The sequence below is a fragment of the Lithobates pipiens genome, unplaced genomic scaffold (genome assembly GCF_037356315.1).
Source record: "Lithobates pipiens isolate NorthernLeopardFrog02 unplaced genomic scaffold, aLitPip1_a1.2 Scaffold_16, whole genome shotgun sequence".
NCBI classification, from domain to species: domain Eukaryota; kingdom Metazoa; phylum Chordata; class Amphibia; order Anura; family Ranidae; genus Lithobates; species Lithobates pipiens.
In genome coordinates this window covers 120252176-120268525 of record NW_027507748.1, presented here as the reverse complement: position 1 = coordinate 120268525, position 16350 = coordinate 120252176, and the positions used below count along the sequence as shown (strand labels likewise).

At 39.7% G+C, this 16350-nt stretch overlaps 1 protein-coding gene across 17 annotated transcripts in view; it reads right to left on the bottom strand.

The window, feature by feature from the left end:
* MYO18A (myosin XVIIIA) overlaps nt 1-16350 on the bottom strand; it is a 449667-nt gene that overhangs the window by 14601 nt on the left and 418716 nt on the right. For 12 of the 17 annotated variants that reach the window (XM_077480369.1, XM_077480371.1, XM_077480372.1 and 9 more), the window contains 2 exons: nt 9810-9932; nt 6540-7918 (listed from right to left, as the gene is read on the bottom strand). In XM_077480369.1, the coding sequence (XP_077336495.1) occupies nt 6544-7918; nt 9810-9932 (1498 nt within the window). In that variant the 3' untranslated portion in view covers nt 6540-6543. The remainder of the gene's footprint in view (nt 1-6539; nt 7919-9809; nt 9933-16350) is intronic. The other 5 variants (XM_077480380.1, XM_077480382.1, XM_077480383.1 and 2 more) reach the window with 1 other exon arrangement.

The window sequence follows — 16350 nt, the reverse complement described above, 5'->3', positions numbered from 1 at the left end:
TCAGTTGTGGCTAAACATACAAATAAATCAAAGCAAAGAGGCCAAAAGTAATGCTGCTGTACAATAGTTATATTCATGGATAAAATGGATAGACATCACAACAGGTCTTCTTTCCGGGAGAGGACTTTGGGCAAGTTGGGTCTACAACAGCCTACAGTAATTGGCCACATAGTTTCCCTATATAGAAGGCATGTTAAGGCTGGCCATATATTATGCAATTTCCTTAAAATTTTCCTTTAGACTTGCCAAAACCATATAATATGAGGTCACGCCTAAACACTTTCACTTTGTATGCAATCAGGCAGGCCCTTGTACTACATAAGAAATATAAACAAAATTTTATTTGAAAATCGTAAGATGTATGGCCAGCATAAAGCCCGTATATGCTATTAGTTTGGGTTGAAGGCCCCCCCCAGCCATTTTGGTCATGACCCTTCAACAGAAGTCGGCTGCTGCACACATGGATCTAATGTCAGCCAGTTCGCCTGACATTCGGCCCGTGTATACTAGGCTTAAATCTAGACTTTAAGGTACTTGAACTAATTTGGTGAAAAAAGTAACAATGTGTCAGGAACAATTGTAAACATAAAAATCTTCCAATTCTATCAACTCTGTACATATAAGTTGGTACAGTATGGCCGTGAGCTATGGACTGCAGGACAGTTTGTTGTTATCCTATATTTTTGGATTGCTAAAAAAAAGCATACTAAACCGCACGGTGGCTGAGTGGTTAGCGCTTCTGCCTAGAAGCACTAGGGTTCAAATGCCAACCACGGCACTACCTGCACTCTGTCTGAATGTTCTCCTTGTGCTTGCGTGGCTTCTTCCAGGTACTCCGGTTTCCTCCTACACTCCAAAGACACGCTGGTAGGTGAATTGGCTCCTAAATTTGCCCTAGTATATGTGTGTATGAATGTGAGTTAGGGACCTTAGATTTTAAGCTCCTTGAAGGCAGGAACTGATGTGAATGAACTATATATATGTAAAGCATTGCTTAATTGGTGGCACTATATTAGTACCTCTAATAAAAGATATTCCGTTAAAGCTTAACTCTTGCCAGAACTGGCTATCCCCAACTCTCCAGATGACTCCCTAAATACTTTGTGTTTTTTGTTCTTTTGTTGTTTGTTTTAATGAAAGGGTAGTGACTGACCCTTTTGTACTTTCACTAATATATAACACTTCCATGATCAAGGTGCAGCTTGCTACTATTTATACTTAGTCCGCATATTTCCCTGCTAGTGAGAAAATAAATTACACGCAAGAAAAATCAATATGTTATAAAAGGTGAACTTTTATTTAGTATACCGACATGCCTCAATTAAAACCTTAATCACAAGTTAAAGGAAATAAATGAGGTCTACCTGCTTGTGCTAATGCACATGAAATCCAGAATATCCCACAAATAAAATAAAATCTACCTATTCCTGAGTTATTACCTTGCTGCACTCTTTATGAGGCTAGGTGTAGGATCCAGACCAGAACAGCATTTGAAAATCTAGAGAACCCAAAACATGTCTAGGGAAACAAATGGGCAAACAATTCCAAAATGTCTCATAATATCAAATTATGAGTCCATGATGTTTTTTTAAAGTGGACCTAAACTGAAGTATACATTTGCCTTTGCTTAGGGAACATCTAGAAACGTTAGTTGTACCTAAACTGTAGATTTAGTTTTATTCTTTTAAACAAAATGAGTGAACTTTCCTAGCCTTGAGTCTCATAACTGTATAACTGCTGCACAATGTACCCCAGGACACTGTGGCCTCTGATTGTCTCATGGGTTTTGGTGATGTCCCCTACTGTGCTGCTAACCCTTTGCTATTCACTCCTTGCTGTAGAGAAAGCTATACCTGAGGACCTGCAGTTTATGAATCTCCCTGCTTTATTCATTCTTTGGATGCATGCCCTTGCGCATCTTTCCTGCAGCTTCTTAAATATTATCCTACTGGTAATCAGATCACCAGCTATCAGGGGGGCATCTCTGAAGCGATGGAGAAAATAAAAGCTTCAGGGAGCCTATGGGCAATTAGGCTATGGTGATTAGTCATTTCCTCTCTAGTTACCCTTTTTCAATTTTTTTTGTGGAGCAGCTTCCACAGTACAGGTCCTCTAAATATCATTAGTTATAAAGGTAACGGAAGAGAAAGCAAACTATTTTCCATTCCTTAAGTGTAATCAACATATAGTGTGGATGTGAATGCCTCCGCCATTGAATTAATTACATTATGTGGAATGGCTACAAGTTACAAGTAGCCTACACTAGCCTTTTGCAACCAAAGTGCCCAGGCACACTGGGGTGCCTTCAGGTGTCTCCAGGGACGCCTTGGCAAAATGTTAAAAAATTGCCCAAAAACTGCATACAAGTCAGCTGGTGGATCAAACTTGCCTTTCAGTTATGCAAAGCCACAGATTTTCATTGTGCACCATTACAATATTCTAGACGCTAGCATCCTAACAACTAATGATGTTATCGGTCCTGGGATCACATTAGCTGAGTGAGGGAGAGTAACTGAGGGAGAAGAGAAACATTGTCAGTACCAGTGTGCAAAGATATATTTGCTTTGGAAAAATAAATCGCCTCCAACGTTGGTTGTTCTATGTGTGTGAATGTTGCTGCATTATGAAAAACTCCCTTTTTACATTTTAGAATGCAGTGCCTCGAGATTGGGCAGCATTTTAAAGGGTGCCTAGACTAAAAGGTTGAGAAACACTGGCCTATTCCTTCTACTGTAGGCTCAAAGCTTTGTACAGAATCTCTCAAACAAAACATCTAAAAACAAAGCCACAAAAAAAAAGAAAAAAAAAGTTCCCCAATGAAAGTTGGTAACTTGGAGCTCTCCATTAAATGGTCTAGTATAGGCCTGACTGGTAAATACCAGTACTAAAATGAGTTTTATGATTTAAACAGTTTTATTAGATGCCAATGATGTCTACGGTCACAAGATGCATGATTGTTGCTGTAAAAATGCTCTTCAACACATTATTGTCATAAGAACTCTTCCTTCAAATACAAAGGACTTCCGCAGAGTATGGAAGGGTTAAAATGTGTGTTAAGGTTTTATTGTCATCTGTGTCCCCCACTGGAGAGATTTCTACTCACTTCTTGTGTGGATGGTAGGGGATCAAAGGACGAGAAGTGACGTAAATCTCTCCGTTGGGGACAGTGATGGTAAGATAAATTAATATTTTAGTTTAGTGGAGAATTACATTTCCTTCTATGTGTAACTACTGGGAATATTTGGATTTCTTAAAGGATTCGTTATTTGGTAATGCATCAGACTATTTCCTTTTAATTCTTTACTGTACTGGCAAGGTTGCTTTAATAGCAGAAAAGTATATATCTGGCTATGATCCAATTTGTTGGCATTCATTTTTGGAGTGCCATGGAGTAATGGATTTTCTCCTCTATGAGCATGATGCACTTAATAATAAACCTTTGCTTTAGGTATTATTGTACAGTTTGAAATAACCAAATCAACAAGACTACAATAATGGAATTCTACCGTAATGATCAATGATCAGCTTAGTATTATAGGAGTGGGGCATTATTTCTGCTTGTACATGTGCAGACCAGAATAGCAATTATTGAAGGATGACATGAACTTTGTCTACAGCAAAAAAAAAAAAAGCACTGTCAACAAAATTTAATAGCAAAGGTAAAAGAGGCTCAGCAAATATACAAGGCATTCACCAATCAATGTAAACACTTTAATAAAAGAAAACTGTGCAACTTTTCAGTTCCAGAGATGAAACCTGACAAATACTCTCATTTGTCTTAAGGAGGCCTTACATAGATAATACAAATTATGGATTATCTGCAATAAGTTTCAAACTGTAGGAATGAAATATGAGCTTATGAGCATAAGAAGTGTTTATTATTTCAACAGTCAAGTACACTGGATAAAGCAACTTTTTAGTAGGTTCCAATAGCTGCGGTGAACTCCGTAACCTGGATAGATCTCCTTCTACCTACTGTTATTTCTAATACTAATCTGGTGCTCTCGTGGAGTTCTGTGGTGAAATATCTCGTCCACTAACCCAGGTTTCTCACAAGTTTTTGTGATGACATTAGGCTTTGAAGAAAAAATAAAGACTGCATTCAACAAAAACTAATTTTTTCTCTGCATGTGGCAGTACATACACAAGGGAGGGAAACCTCCCTAAAGAAAACACAGTCAGCAATTAAAATCTGAAAGAGATCTTTCCCCACTCTATCAAATAAAAAAACAATTGCTTTGAGTTGACAATTCAGTTTAACAGGGTATTCCTTATATAAAGAATTAGAAAGGAAATGGTGTCCCTCTAGGTCTCGAAGCAAAAAGTAAAAGTTAAAATAACAGAGAGCAACTTTGGCTGCGATACTTACCTTCAGTCTGTCACTGTCCTTTACAGAAACTCCTTTTTAACACTAGGTGCAGTTCATGGGGGATGGGGTGCATATGGGGCACAAAAATCCATATTCACTAATTCTGTTATGCTTATTGGGAAATTCTGGCAATCTTTTTCATAGTTCTCAAAAGCACAAAGCGCATGCTCAGTTCTGGTGAATGGATGGAGCAAGCCCTCATTAAATGTTTATGTACAAAATGTGCAGCAAAGAAAAAAGCTAAAAATGACTACAGAGAGTGCGACATGTAATTATATAGAAAGTATGCTCATACACAGATTTCCTGCTGCGTGGAGGACAGGTTCACTTTAATACTGTGGTTTGAGAGGAGGAAGCTTCATCCAGCTTGGAATGGAAAGGGTTACAAAGCAAGGTGCTAGATTGCCGCAAAAAGACCATGGATAATAAAACAGGCAACAAGAACTGCAAACTGCTCCCGCTGTGCAGATTAATTTTCAGTCTGTTCACTCCCTAGCTTCCTTGACAGAAAGAGCTACACAATGCTTAGTAGAAGTACTATTTTCAACAAATATGTATAAAGGGATATTTGCATATCTGTGGATCACAAACCTCTTTTCAGGACTGGAAAGATTGAGGTCACTCAACAGGAGGTGCAAGAGCTGAACAGAACAGAAGCACAGCCTTTAAAACACAACTATGCCCTAGGCTTGTGGTTTTTTATGTAGTGTGGATTTCCAGGGCTGGCTCAATGAAAATGTGCAGTCTGTTTCACCTTAGAAATTCTTTCCCAAGAACATCTATACAGTAAATGTATGGCATTCCTAACACACATCCTAAAAATATAGTTATATCTATATGTCACATTTCTTACAAAAGTTGATATTGAAAGGCTGCAGTGATGGAACTTTCTCGTCTATGCAGCCTGTTTTAGATGCCTGCTGGGCACCAACTTATTTCTTGGACAAAACATATGAGCACTGCCTCCTTGAATGTTGATTTTCCATGCTGCTGCTCCTCTCATCTCTCTCTCCCTAGGCCAATTAAAAAGTGGGTGGTCACTACCTAAGGTCTTCAGGACAAGTATTCCCTGTATAAACCAAAAGACAGTTTTGGATAGAGTGGAGGGATTAGAACCCGTCAGTTGTTATTGCTGCCTTTGCCCCATTAAGGAGATTCACCCTCTCTAGTCATCATGTTTACTATTATCATTGAAAGTTAAAATAGTAAATGTAAATCCCAAAATTTGGGTTATCCCCAGAAAAGTAAAGTAATGGAGGGGAATTCTTCTAATGGGAACACTAGTTCTGGTGACATGGGGATCCCCAAGGAATATCCTTTATTTGAAGGAATTTCCTTTCACTTCGTGCAAAAACAGGGAGAAAGGCTGGTGCCATGGAAGTCGGCTAAAACATAGTTTTATTAATGCAGGCGAAAAACAAAAAATTCAACATGTTTTGGCCATCAGGCCTTAATCATGGCCTATGATTAGGGCCTATGATTAGGGCCTGATGATCAAAATGCATTGGCTTTTTTGACTGTTCTTCACCTGCATTAATAAAACTATGTTTTAGCCAACTGCTGAGTGCTGTGTTCTTGAGGCTGACAGGCATTACAAGGAAGGTAGCAGCTTGGATGCACCTGTTCAGTTTCCTCTAACTACCGGTTTGGCTATGGGACAGGAAGTGAAGTAAAGTCTCTGCAACGGGACACAAATCGAAAAAAAATTAAATAAAAAATTATCAGACAGGGATTGTAACCCTCCCATGCTCTATCCAAAATGAAAAAAATAACTTTTTGCCTATAGTTCTACTTTAATTTTCGACTGGAGTGTTTCTCACCAGCTTCCATTGTTGTGCAAGTGTGCATCTAAAAGAATTAAACTAGGAACTTTAACGTGCAAACTTAGTATTGCATATTGGTGTATAATGTACTTTACATGCTATGGAGATGCTCAAGGCTTTCAAAATGTTAACTACAACCACAGACAACTTCACGATAACTGCACTTTTGACACTCCAGCACCAGATGAGCCTATCCAATTTTAAAACAAGGGACAGAATTCTGCAAACGTGAATGTAAATTACAACACAGGCTGTTAAAAAAACTCAATCCAAATGTCACCCTGAGTTAATGTTAGTAGTCCACACCGTTCAGAGCATGCTAGGTCACTCACAAGCAAAACACCTACTGCATTAATCACTTTCTGGCCGGTATAAATATTTCATCATCAGACTGTCAACCTGCTTCTTCCTCTTCTTATCCTCCTTCTTTACTTGCTTACTGTTTTTCTCATCTTTTTTGTCACCTTTGTCTTCTTCATCTAGGTCCCTATTTTTCGGCCCTTTTTTCACACTACCCCCACTACGGTATGATACTGTAGAACCAGATGAGGAGTCAGACTCAGATGATGAGGATGAGGAGGAGGATTCAGATTCTTTCTTCTTTGACTTCTTCTTGGATTTCTTGGAGCGCTTTTTAGAACTCTTCTTTTTGCGATTGTCCTCAGATTCTGAGTCAGAGCTACTTTTTCTAGCTCTACTTTTCCTGCTTGGTGCCCGAGAGAATTCCATAGCTGAAGCTGACCTCTTGAGTCCAGAGGATGATTCTCCTTTTTCTCTGTGCAAGCTTTTTACACTCCGTACACTTTTTGAATCATCATCATCCGAATCAGGATCAAGACTCTTTCTCTTGAACTTTATAGGCTTATAGCTCAGGACCTCATTGATTGCAGCCTCAAGATCCGGATCTAAGTAATTGCGATGAGACACTGGCTGAAGATCTCTGCTTTCCAGTTCATTGTCATCCGCGCCTGGTGTTCTTGCTTGGGGAGGTACAGAAAAACTACGCCCAGAATGCTGACTGTACAAAGAGCGACTATCACTAAATCCAACACTAACAGAGTCATCAAAATCATCTAAAGTGCTTCTGGCCATAGACATTCGAGTGTCTGATCGGCTTCCAAGAGTAGGGCTTTCCAGGCTAAAATCAGAACGCCTACTAAGAGAGGGACTTACAGCTGACAAACCATTACGAGTCTCCTCTAATTTGGAAGTACTACGTCTTAGACTTGGAGGACTGGTAATACCGAAGCTCAAGGTTGATTTTGTGTCATCTTCATCTTCCAAACCCCGTCTACTAGATAGACGACTGGATACAACAGAAACTTTATCAAATTCAGGACTTGCAATTGACCACCTCTTGTCAAGTCCTTTCCTTGCCCTACTAGATGCCTCAGTAAATGCTTGAGAAACCATAGATGAGCGATCATCCAAGTCTTCACTGCCTTGAGATTTTCTCCATGAACTCACTGATAATGTGTCATCAAGAACGCTTCCTGCAGAATCTTTCGGAGCCTTACGGAAAGATCTCTCTGGGGACTCAGGCCTTTCTTTCAGAGTTGAGAACAGTGAATCCTCATCACCTTTACCGCCTATGGAGTCTTTAAGAACTGCTCTCTTTCTATAACTCAGGGAACTCATTACAGACATTGGCCTCTCCTCCAACTCTTTCCCTTGTTTGACTGGCTTGGCTTCCTTTCCTTCTTTTAAGTCTGTACTTTGGCTAGGTCTTAAGTTTTCAATATGTGTGGAATTTTGAAGGGTGAAACAGAAAGTAGACAGAAAGAGTTAAATATAAATGAAAAGCGAAGGGAAAAAGAAAAATGTGATAGCTTTATAAACAGAGATGGAAAATAAAATATAATGTAATGCAGTGGTCATCAACCCTGTCCTCAGGGCCCACTAACAGGCCAGGTTTTATGTATTACCCTGGGGAGATGTAGACTAGAAGACTGCAATCACTGAGCAGAAAATTAGATCCCCTGTGGTGTATTTCAGTTATCTTGCAAACCTGGCCTGTTAGTGGATCCTGAGGACAGGGTTGATGACCACTGATGTAATGCAAAAAGAAGAAAAATATACAATCATGTACATTAAAGTGATAGAACTATGCAATTGTACCTATTAAACTTTTTCTGAGAACCATTCGAAAGATTATAACATTCTCATGCAAACTTTCTCAGGTCAAAGATAGATTGAATATTACCAGTGGAGCCTAAGGATCTTGAGCTGATGTTTACTAACAGAAGACTGGTAAATGAGCTCCCAAAAATGGATGATGCTACAAGTAACACATCACAGACAACCTAATCGAATCCTATTGACTAAATTATTTATTTGGCCAGATGAAAGAATTAAGAGCTCATGGCAGCCCATTTGATCTCAACAATATGCCTTGAAAAATTTGTTTGGGGACATTGGCATCGAGTTGCAATGCTGTGGCCTGATACTAATTGCTCGGAAATGACTAATGTATAGCCTGATTCTAGCTGGCTAGAGAGCACCCCAAGTTATAAATTGTGATTGGTTTCCTGCTTAATGACGCACACAATTTGCTGATGACCCTCAGCAAAGGGATGCAGGCTGACATAAACACGCTCCTTCAAGAAGTCTTCCACATCGAGGGCCTGCTTAATGAGTGAAATAGACAATTACCACTGCAGATTTCTGGCACAACTCCCCAGCGTTCAGTACTTGATTTAGACATGGATCTCTAAGAAAATAACACATTGTATACCTGGCATAAGCAAATAATGTATTGCAATTGAAACTGTCAGCTCTTGGGTAAGGATATTTTCTCTTTCTTTATGTGAAGCCAGCTGTCATTTTAGAATATAAATCTTGGAGAATATGCAATTGTATTCATATTCAAAGACACAAATTTAAAAGGAGAGATTGAGAGACAGATGGCAAGTGAGGGTGAGAAGACTAAAACAGAACATTTAAAGGTAACCTACCCTGTGCCTTCTAAATGTGTCATAACACAGATGTGTAACTTAAGATGAGAAGATATACTTCTGATTCCAGATAAATTGGTTCACATTATTTTAACTGCAGATTTTGTTTGGGATGGAAAGTAATAGAAGTTAAACATTGTAAAAGATTGCACGTTGTCACCTCACTATTCACCAACGAAGCTGTACATTTCCTCTGATGATATCCAGAACAATACAAACATTTTATAGCACATTCTTCATCCAGTCAGCACATGAAGCCTATGTAAACTATTTCGACATTTTAGGTTACAATGTATGAGTGCTTTGGTTCATAGGAGAATTACACATTTTAACCATCATTATCAGACTTATAACATGAATGGCAGGAAGCCTGCCCCTAGAATGCATAAAAATAAATGATCAGCTGTTTCTTAAAAACTGCATCTAATTTTTTGGACCACCCCAGTGTGACATCCTTGAACTTTCTGCATATAGACTGCACAGTTAAGCTCAGCACAAATAATCATTCCCGGCATTTGCGAATACTTGGCAGGGATCAGAACTACCTGCCAAACGTCCCAGTTTAACCATCCGTTTGAACATATCCTTGGAGTATGTCACATTAAAGAAGCACAGACATGTTCAATTACAAGGAACCAAAATTTCACATTAACATTCACCAACCTTGAGCTCTTTAAACTGCCATCATCTGAGAAGGCTTTGGAAGAACCTTTGTTCTTTGACAGCCAGGACTTTACACCATCCACTCGTTCATCAAGCTCGGAATCTGCATCTGAATCTCCATCGCTGTCAGATAATAATATAGAGTTCATTCATTTAATTCCCCAAGATCATAAAGTATGGGCTATCTACATTTACAGAGTTAGTTTATTTAAAAAGGTAAGGGGTAAGAACAGAGAAAAAGAGAAGGATAGAAGAATGCAATCAAGGATTTATACGTTAGCCATTCCTGGATTTAGTATGACAAAACAAACAAAACATAACGGCAGTGATAATACTTGAGGAAAGTTTCATTGCAGATTTTAGATTTTAGATTTTACTGTTAAGAATAATGTTCAGAAGAAAAACATTTTTTTAAATAACCGTCAAAATATTCAATTCCTTTTCTTGGATATATAGCATACACTATTGTTATTTGTATGGGTACATTTATTAAACAGAACATTCAGAAACCCTTTGCTTGACTGAACCTTTGACCAAATGAAAATGAAAACCTTGTAACCTTTGGTCATACCCTGTGAACAGTGGCGGCTGTTTTTTTGGTGGCTTCCTTCCCTCCTCCTAGACATCCAGTAGGATTGCCTGCCCTTTCAGCCAATGGGCTGATGAGTCTCAAGATCCGCTTCCGATTGGCCAGGAGGATGATCAGTGTTACAGTAATGAATATTCATTCACTATTGTAACACACCTGGGTGATCTCGGTTTGCATTCTCTGCACTCTGAGCCCACCCTATTATGAAGCCTATTAGACCCCCCCATTGGAATCCATGCATCCGGCATTCTGCAAGGGGATAGGGGGGTGGCACCAATGCACCCTTAATGGACGGCCTCCCCTGCCTGTGAATATTGGTCACAGTGTACCAGTGAACTGTGGCTCATTGATTGGTAGTTTTAATACATACTACTGTATTGGGCTCCTTAAGAAACCTGGTATAAGGGAGAAACATGGAAATCACCAGTGCTGACCACTTCCAATTGTCATTTGCCAGGCTTAGTCAGAATCACTGATGCAGGACAAATAGTTTTACAATTTTTGACTCTGATTCAAAACTACACACCCTCGTTTCATGCATTCTGGACTCAGATTCCAAATTATGTATCTTTATATATTTTCCTCTACACAGAAAAGAAACATTGGGACAGGGCTTCACAGTGGTGACAACAGTAATTGGCTAATCACAGTACTTACATGATAGTGAGCCGGTTCTCCTGGCTCCTGATTGCTAGAAAGAGACCCGGAGCTGTCAGTTATAGCCTGGTCTCAATGCTGGGAGCGCGCAATCAAGCACACTTCCAAACAAACTTCCTTGATGCCTGATTTATGTGTTCCATGGTCGTAAATGGACTAAGGTCATATAAAATGCAATGACAGCATTTATAGTTCTTTTATGACAGTTTTTTGCTACTCTTTCCACAAAAACCCCTCTAAATTCCTATGAAGCTTTCAACTTTATGAAAGCTGGTAACTGAACAATACTAAAGCGAGTGGACCCTGATCCATATATGACAGCAGGTTTTCTACTTTACCTATACATTTTTCAATCCCTAATAAAAGATAATGGTCCCATACCTTGGCACCAGGCATGCAGTTTTTTCTGCTATAACTCACTCTGAATTTAACCCCTAGATATGTTTTAAAGTGGTTAAAAAGTCTAAACCTTTTTTTCCTTAATACATTCCTTGCATTAAGGTAGAAAATGTTAAGGCATCAGTATTGCCCTCCCCCTTTTACTTGTCTCATTCGATTCAGTTCTGTGCCTGTCTGCAGCTCTTGTCTCTACACACTTCCTAGTTTCTTGGGCTTTGCTTGAGGCAGAGTCCTGCTATCTGTGTCAATAAATGCAGACGAGCTTGGGAGCGATCCTGCACGGGTGCCCCCATAGAAAATGGCTTTCTATGGAGGCACTCTTCGGATGGAGGGGAGGAAACAGGAGCACCGGGTGCTTTGAGCTATTCCATTGCACAAACCAGGCATGTATGAACTTGTTTGGTATTTAAAATCACTTTTAATTTTACCTGAATGTTAGTCTGATAGCTAAAACAGAGCAGGCCTTTATAATTTCCTATATTTAAGCATCAGAAACAACTCACTGTTAATGCGGTTACCTCTTGCACACCAGTAATGTTGCTGATCCATTAGTGATTTGGATGTATGGCCATTTCTTTTCTTAGTTTTGTGTAGCATAAGGAATGTTAAATGTTGCTTTCCTATCTATTTTTGTCTCAGCAATAGTGGTCACCAGGGCAGATAGTGTGAATCACCTCAAACAGCATTAAAGTTGACATGGGTTCTAATCCCCCCCTATCCAATACAGAATTGAAAAGTTTTGGCTACACATACTATACAGCAATATAGGAAAAATTGTGGGAACAGATAATTAATGCATTAATGGCAAGAACCTTCACATATGCCACAAGGCAGTGATTCTGGCTCATTCCTTTCAATTCTCCTTAAAAACATAAAAGCATACAGGTACAGTGAATACTGCAATACAAATGTGCAATAGAATTCACAGTTCTGTATTGTTCTGTTATCTCCCACAGCGCCTTGTTGCATTTAAAATCTGCTTGTGTCATTATGACAGCCTGGTAAAGGTTTAGGATCAAATGGGAATGCCAATTGCGGTGCCGACGGACTCACTCAGGCAGCTGCTTGCAAACCTGAAAGCAGCAAGGGTAATTTAAACCGACTCGCCTGTTACAATAATTTAAAATCAATAAATATTTCAGCATTTCTGGCCTGACGTCCGTATTGGAGATGACTAGAGCAGAAGGCTGGGCGGCAGGATAGGCTTTAAGAGAGAGTGGATATTTCAGCCAAGGCAGCGTTACATAATATTTAGTGATGCTCTGTAAAGAAAACTAATTTGCAGCACTGAGTGTATTAAAAGGCTGCTGTCACGGCAATGTGTCATCAGCTGAACTCTTCATCCTCATGCCGGCAGCTGGTGCAATTCATCAGGGAGATTGCTTTACAGGCGAATTTATGAATTTTTTTTACAAAAATGACAAGAGCATTCGAAATAAAAGATGATCTTAAAATGATTTTCACACCTTGGTGCAGTCAATTTTCTCTCTCTATATATATATATATATATAAAATGTGAAACACTTGAAAGGTTGTCAGTTTTTGCTCATTTAATATCCAGAGCCACTGATAAGGCCAAGTCTCAAAGTCAAAATCAGAGACCTGACAAGTTGACCCACAACTGGGTGTGCAGAAGCTATAAGAATCACTCACTATAATCTAAGATCTTTCAGAGTAGCTCCTTCTCAGAGGTTCTGAGAAAGAAAACAAGCAAGTTGTTTCAACTTAGGTTATGCAAATTCCACCAAAAGAAAACATGAAACATCCAGTGGACACATTTAAAGTCACCTCACAGTCATAGAGGGCAATTCACAAGACAACACTGCAAGGTAGATCTTGCAGCTGAAAACCTCTGGACATAGGAGGACACCACCAAGAAACAAAGTCCGCTGATGTCCATCAAAAGACTTCCCCACTTGCTTTCAAACGTCGAGGAATTCTAAGAAATTTTGAGAGTGGAACAGGAATATGGATCCTATTTAAAGATTTGAGCCTGGCCAGAGAGTAAAGGTGGGCTTTCCGGTCAGCAATCCATGCCGGGAAACCTTGACTGGTGAGTGATTCCGACCTTGTGTGTGTCCAACTGTTTAATGCTAAATCCTCAAAACATATGTAAAGGAAATCTAGTGTTGAAAGTGAAAAATATTGATTGGAAGAGATGGAATGTTAAATCCAGTGATTTCTTAACTGGTGACCTCAAGATATAAGCTATAGCCACAACTAGACTATCAACCTTGGTTAGACTAAGCCCTTGTACACACGGTCGGACCTTCCGACAACAAATTTTGCCTGAAACTGGTGTTGCATACACATGGTCGGACAAAGTTGTCGGAAAATCCGATCATTCGGAACGTGATGACGTTCTTTTGTTACGACGGTACTACGTTCAGGCTAATAGCCAATAGCTTTGGTCTCGTAATTTGATCTGAGCATGCGTGGCACTTTGTCCGATTGGAATTCTCTACACACAAAGTCCGATCAGATCATGTTGTCGGAAAATTTTATATCCAGCCCTCAAACTTTGTTGGTAGGACATTCCGACGGAAAAAGTCAGATGGAGCCCACACACAGTCAGATTATCCGACAACGCGGTCCGATCGGACATTTTGCGTCGGAATTTCCGACCGCGTGTACAAGGGCTTAGTCTTTACGGCCTTTTATTTTCATTATTTTTTTTAAAAGAATGTTGTTTTAACAACTAGAACGTGAATACGTTTGCTTTATGGTTCTAAAACAGAAATGGTTTATCCAACACCATCTCTCTAATAAATGAACTTTAACTGAGCAATCTAAAACTCTGCCAATCTTGACAGAGTTTATTTAAGTTAAAAATGTTTGTTTGTTTCAGAAGGTTTATAAAGCGTCCAGAAAAAAGAAGGTACACGCGGGGAAAAAATAGTCGTGTATCTGTTTCAAAAATAATAACTGTCCCCTGCAGTGAGTGAGAAAAGTGATGGCAGCTAAAGAATTGGCCTTATTTAACGACTTTCTCCTTGGAGATGAATAACAATTTGATGGACCAAGTAAACAGTGTGTTTAAAGTAAGTATGGGGAACCAGAGGCCATAATCACTTCCCATTTGACTTACACCTACACAGGGACCTAGCAAACTTGTAAATCTGCTTGACATATGTAGCTGTACTATAAATTGCCGCCTCCTCCCGGCACACAGAAACATCCGTCAGCCGCCCCTCCTTCCTCCCACCCTGGTATACCGCTGATCTGATTTCCAACACCGCTGTGGAGATTTGCTAAATCCATTCCCTGCTTTCCTAAAGCAGTTTCTGGTGACACTGTCTGAATACAGAGTGGCCTCCTGCTCTCATTATGTGTAGAGGGAACGACAACTGTGGCTGCACTGCTAGTAAATGGAAATATTTTTTTTCCTGCTTGGCTGGGTAATAGTATAAACAGCAACACCACCTCTCCTCACCCCTTAACCCTCTTGTGTCTTCCTCTCTTTCGCACATCCTTCCCTTCTACAACTGAGGCAGCCAAGAGCTCTCATGGGAGAATGGGACAAACTCTGCTCAAATTGAAAGCATGCCTGAAAACGGTTACATGGCATTAGCGGCAATCAGCAATTTACTCCATGGCATGAAGCTTTTTTCTGTCTAGAGACACAAGGCATATTGTAACCTTTATCTCTTGACTAGTAACTCATTACTATCAATTTTCGAGTAACATAAATGTATAAGTTTACAATTAAAGAAAACTCATACTCCCAGGACATTCAAAACAAAGTTTGCCAGAACAAGTAACATTGTAATACAATCAAGGCATTAACATTTGTGCATCAGCTACAGAACAAAATGCTAAAGTTCAAAGTAATTTGTCAGTGATTTCGAGGTGTAAGGAGTTGCACGTTAGAGTGACCACTGAAGGACTAATAGATATTTCGGTGAAGGTTTAAAGTGATTGTAAAGCTTAATTTTTTTTTCTAAAATAACAAATGTTATTTTTTCCTGCTCCGTAGAAGTGGTTTTGCGTGGAGCAGCCCAGGACCTTCTCTGTTTGGGTCAATTGGCAAAGCTCTAGGTACCTCCTTATCTTGGTGCATCACCATAAGAAACTGCTTACAATGGGGGGGCACTTGCAGGCTCGCTCCAGAGCCAGGCTGTGTACATTTATAGTGCATACAACCTGGCTCAGCCCTGCCCTCCACTCCCTCCTCACAGGATTTAATTGACAGCAGCAGGAGCAAATGGCTACCACTGCTCTCACTTACAACAGGAAGAGAGCAGGGCTGCTACACTCGGGCACAGCGCTGGATTGAGATATGGCTCAGGTAAGTATCTAGAAGGTGAAGAACCGATACCAGCAATGGGACATTTTTTAACCTCATGCAAGGAATGCATGAGGGTAAAAATGTCCTGCCTTTAAAAACACTTTAACTAAACCTATGATCCACATACAAACTACTGTCAATCAGAGGCTTTTGGAGCTCCTACATGCTAAAAGTTGAAGAACAACAAAATATTTACCAAACAGAAAATTAGAGCTTGACTAACTGCTGATAGAAAGGAAACGGGTTAGAACTTTTGTCAGGTTTCTGATACAGTTTGTATCTCGGTTGGGCAAATTTTAAGTCGGCCACTTCCTACCACATTGAAATCAGGACATGAAATAAGGGAAAATTTGTTTAGCTGGCACAGAAACATGCCTAAAGCATAATACAATCCACGGAGGTTTTAATGCTTAAAGTGGTTATTAAGCCACTTTCACATTTTCATACCATCCCCTCAGATAACTACCTGTGTTGTAATCCTGTGAACCCCTGTTTGAGTGATTTATAAAAAATAAAAAAAAGCCCGCTATACCTCATTTTAGGGCTCTTCTCAGTGATCACGTGAGCGGCTGGCTTTCTTTTCTCCCTGTCCGATAGATGCAGCGGGC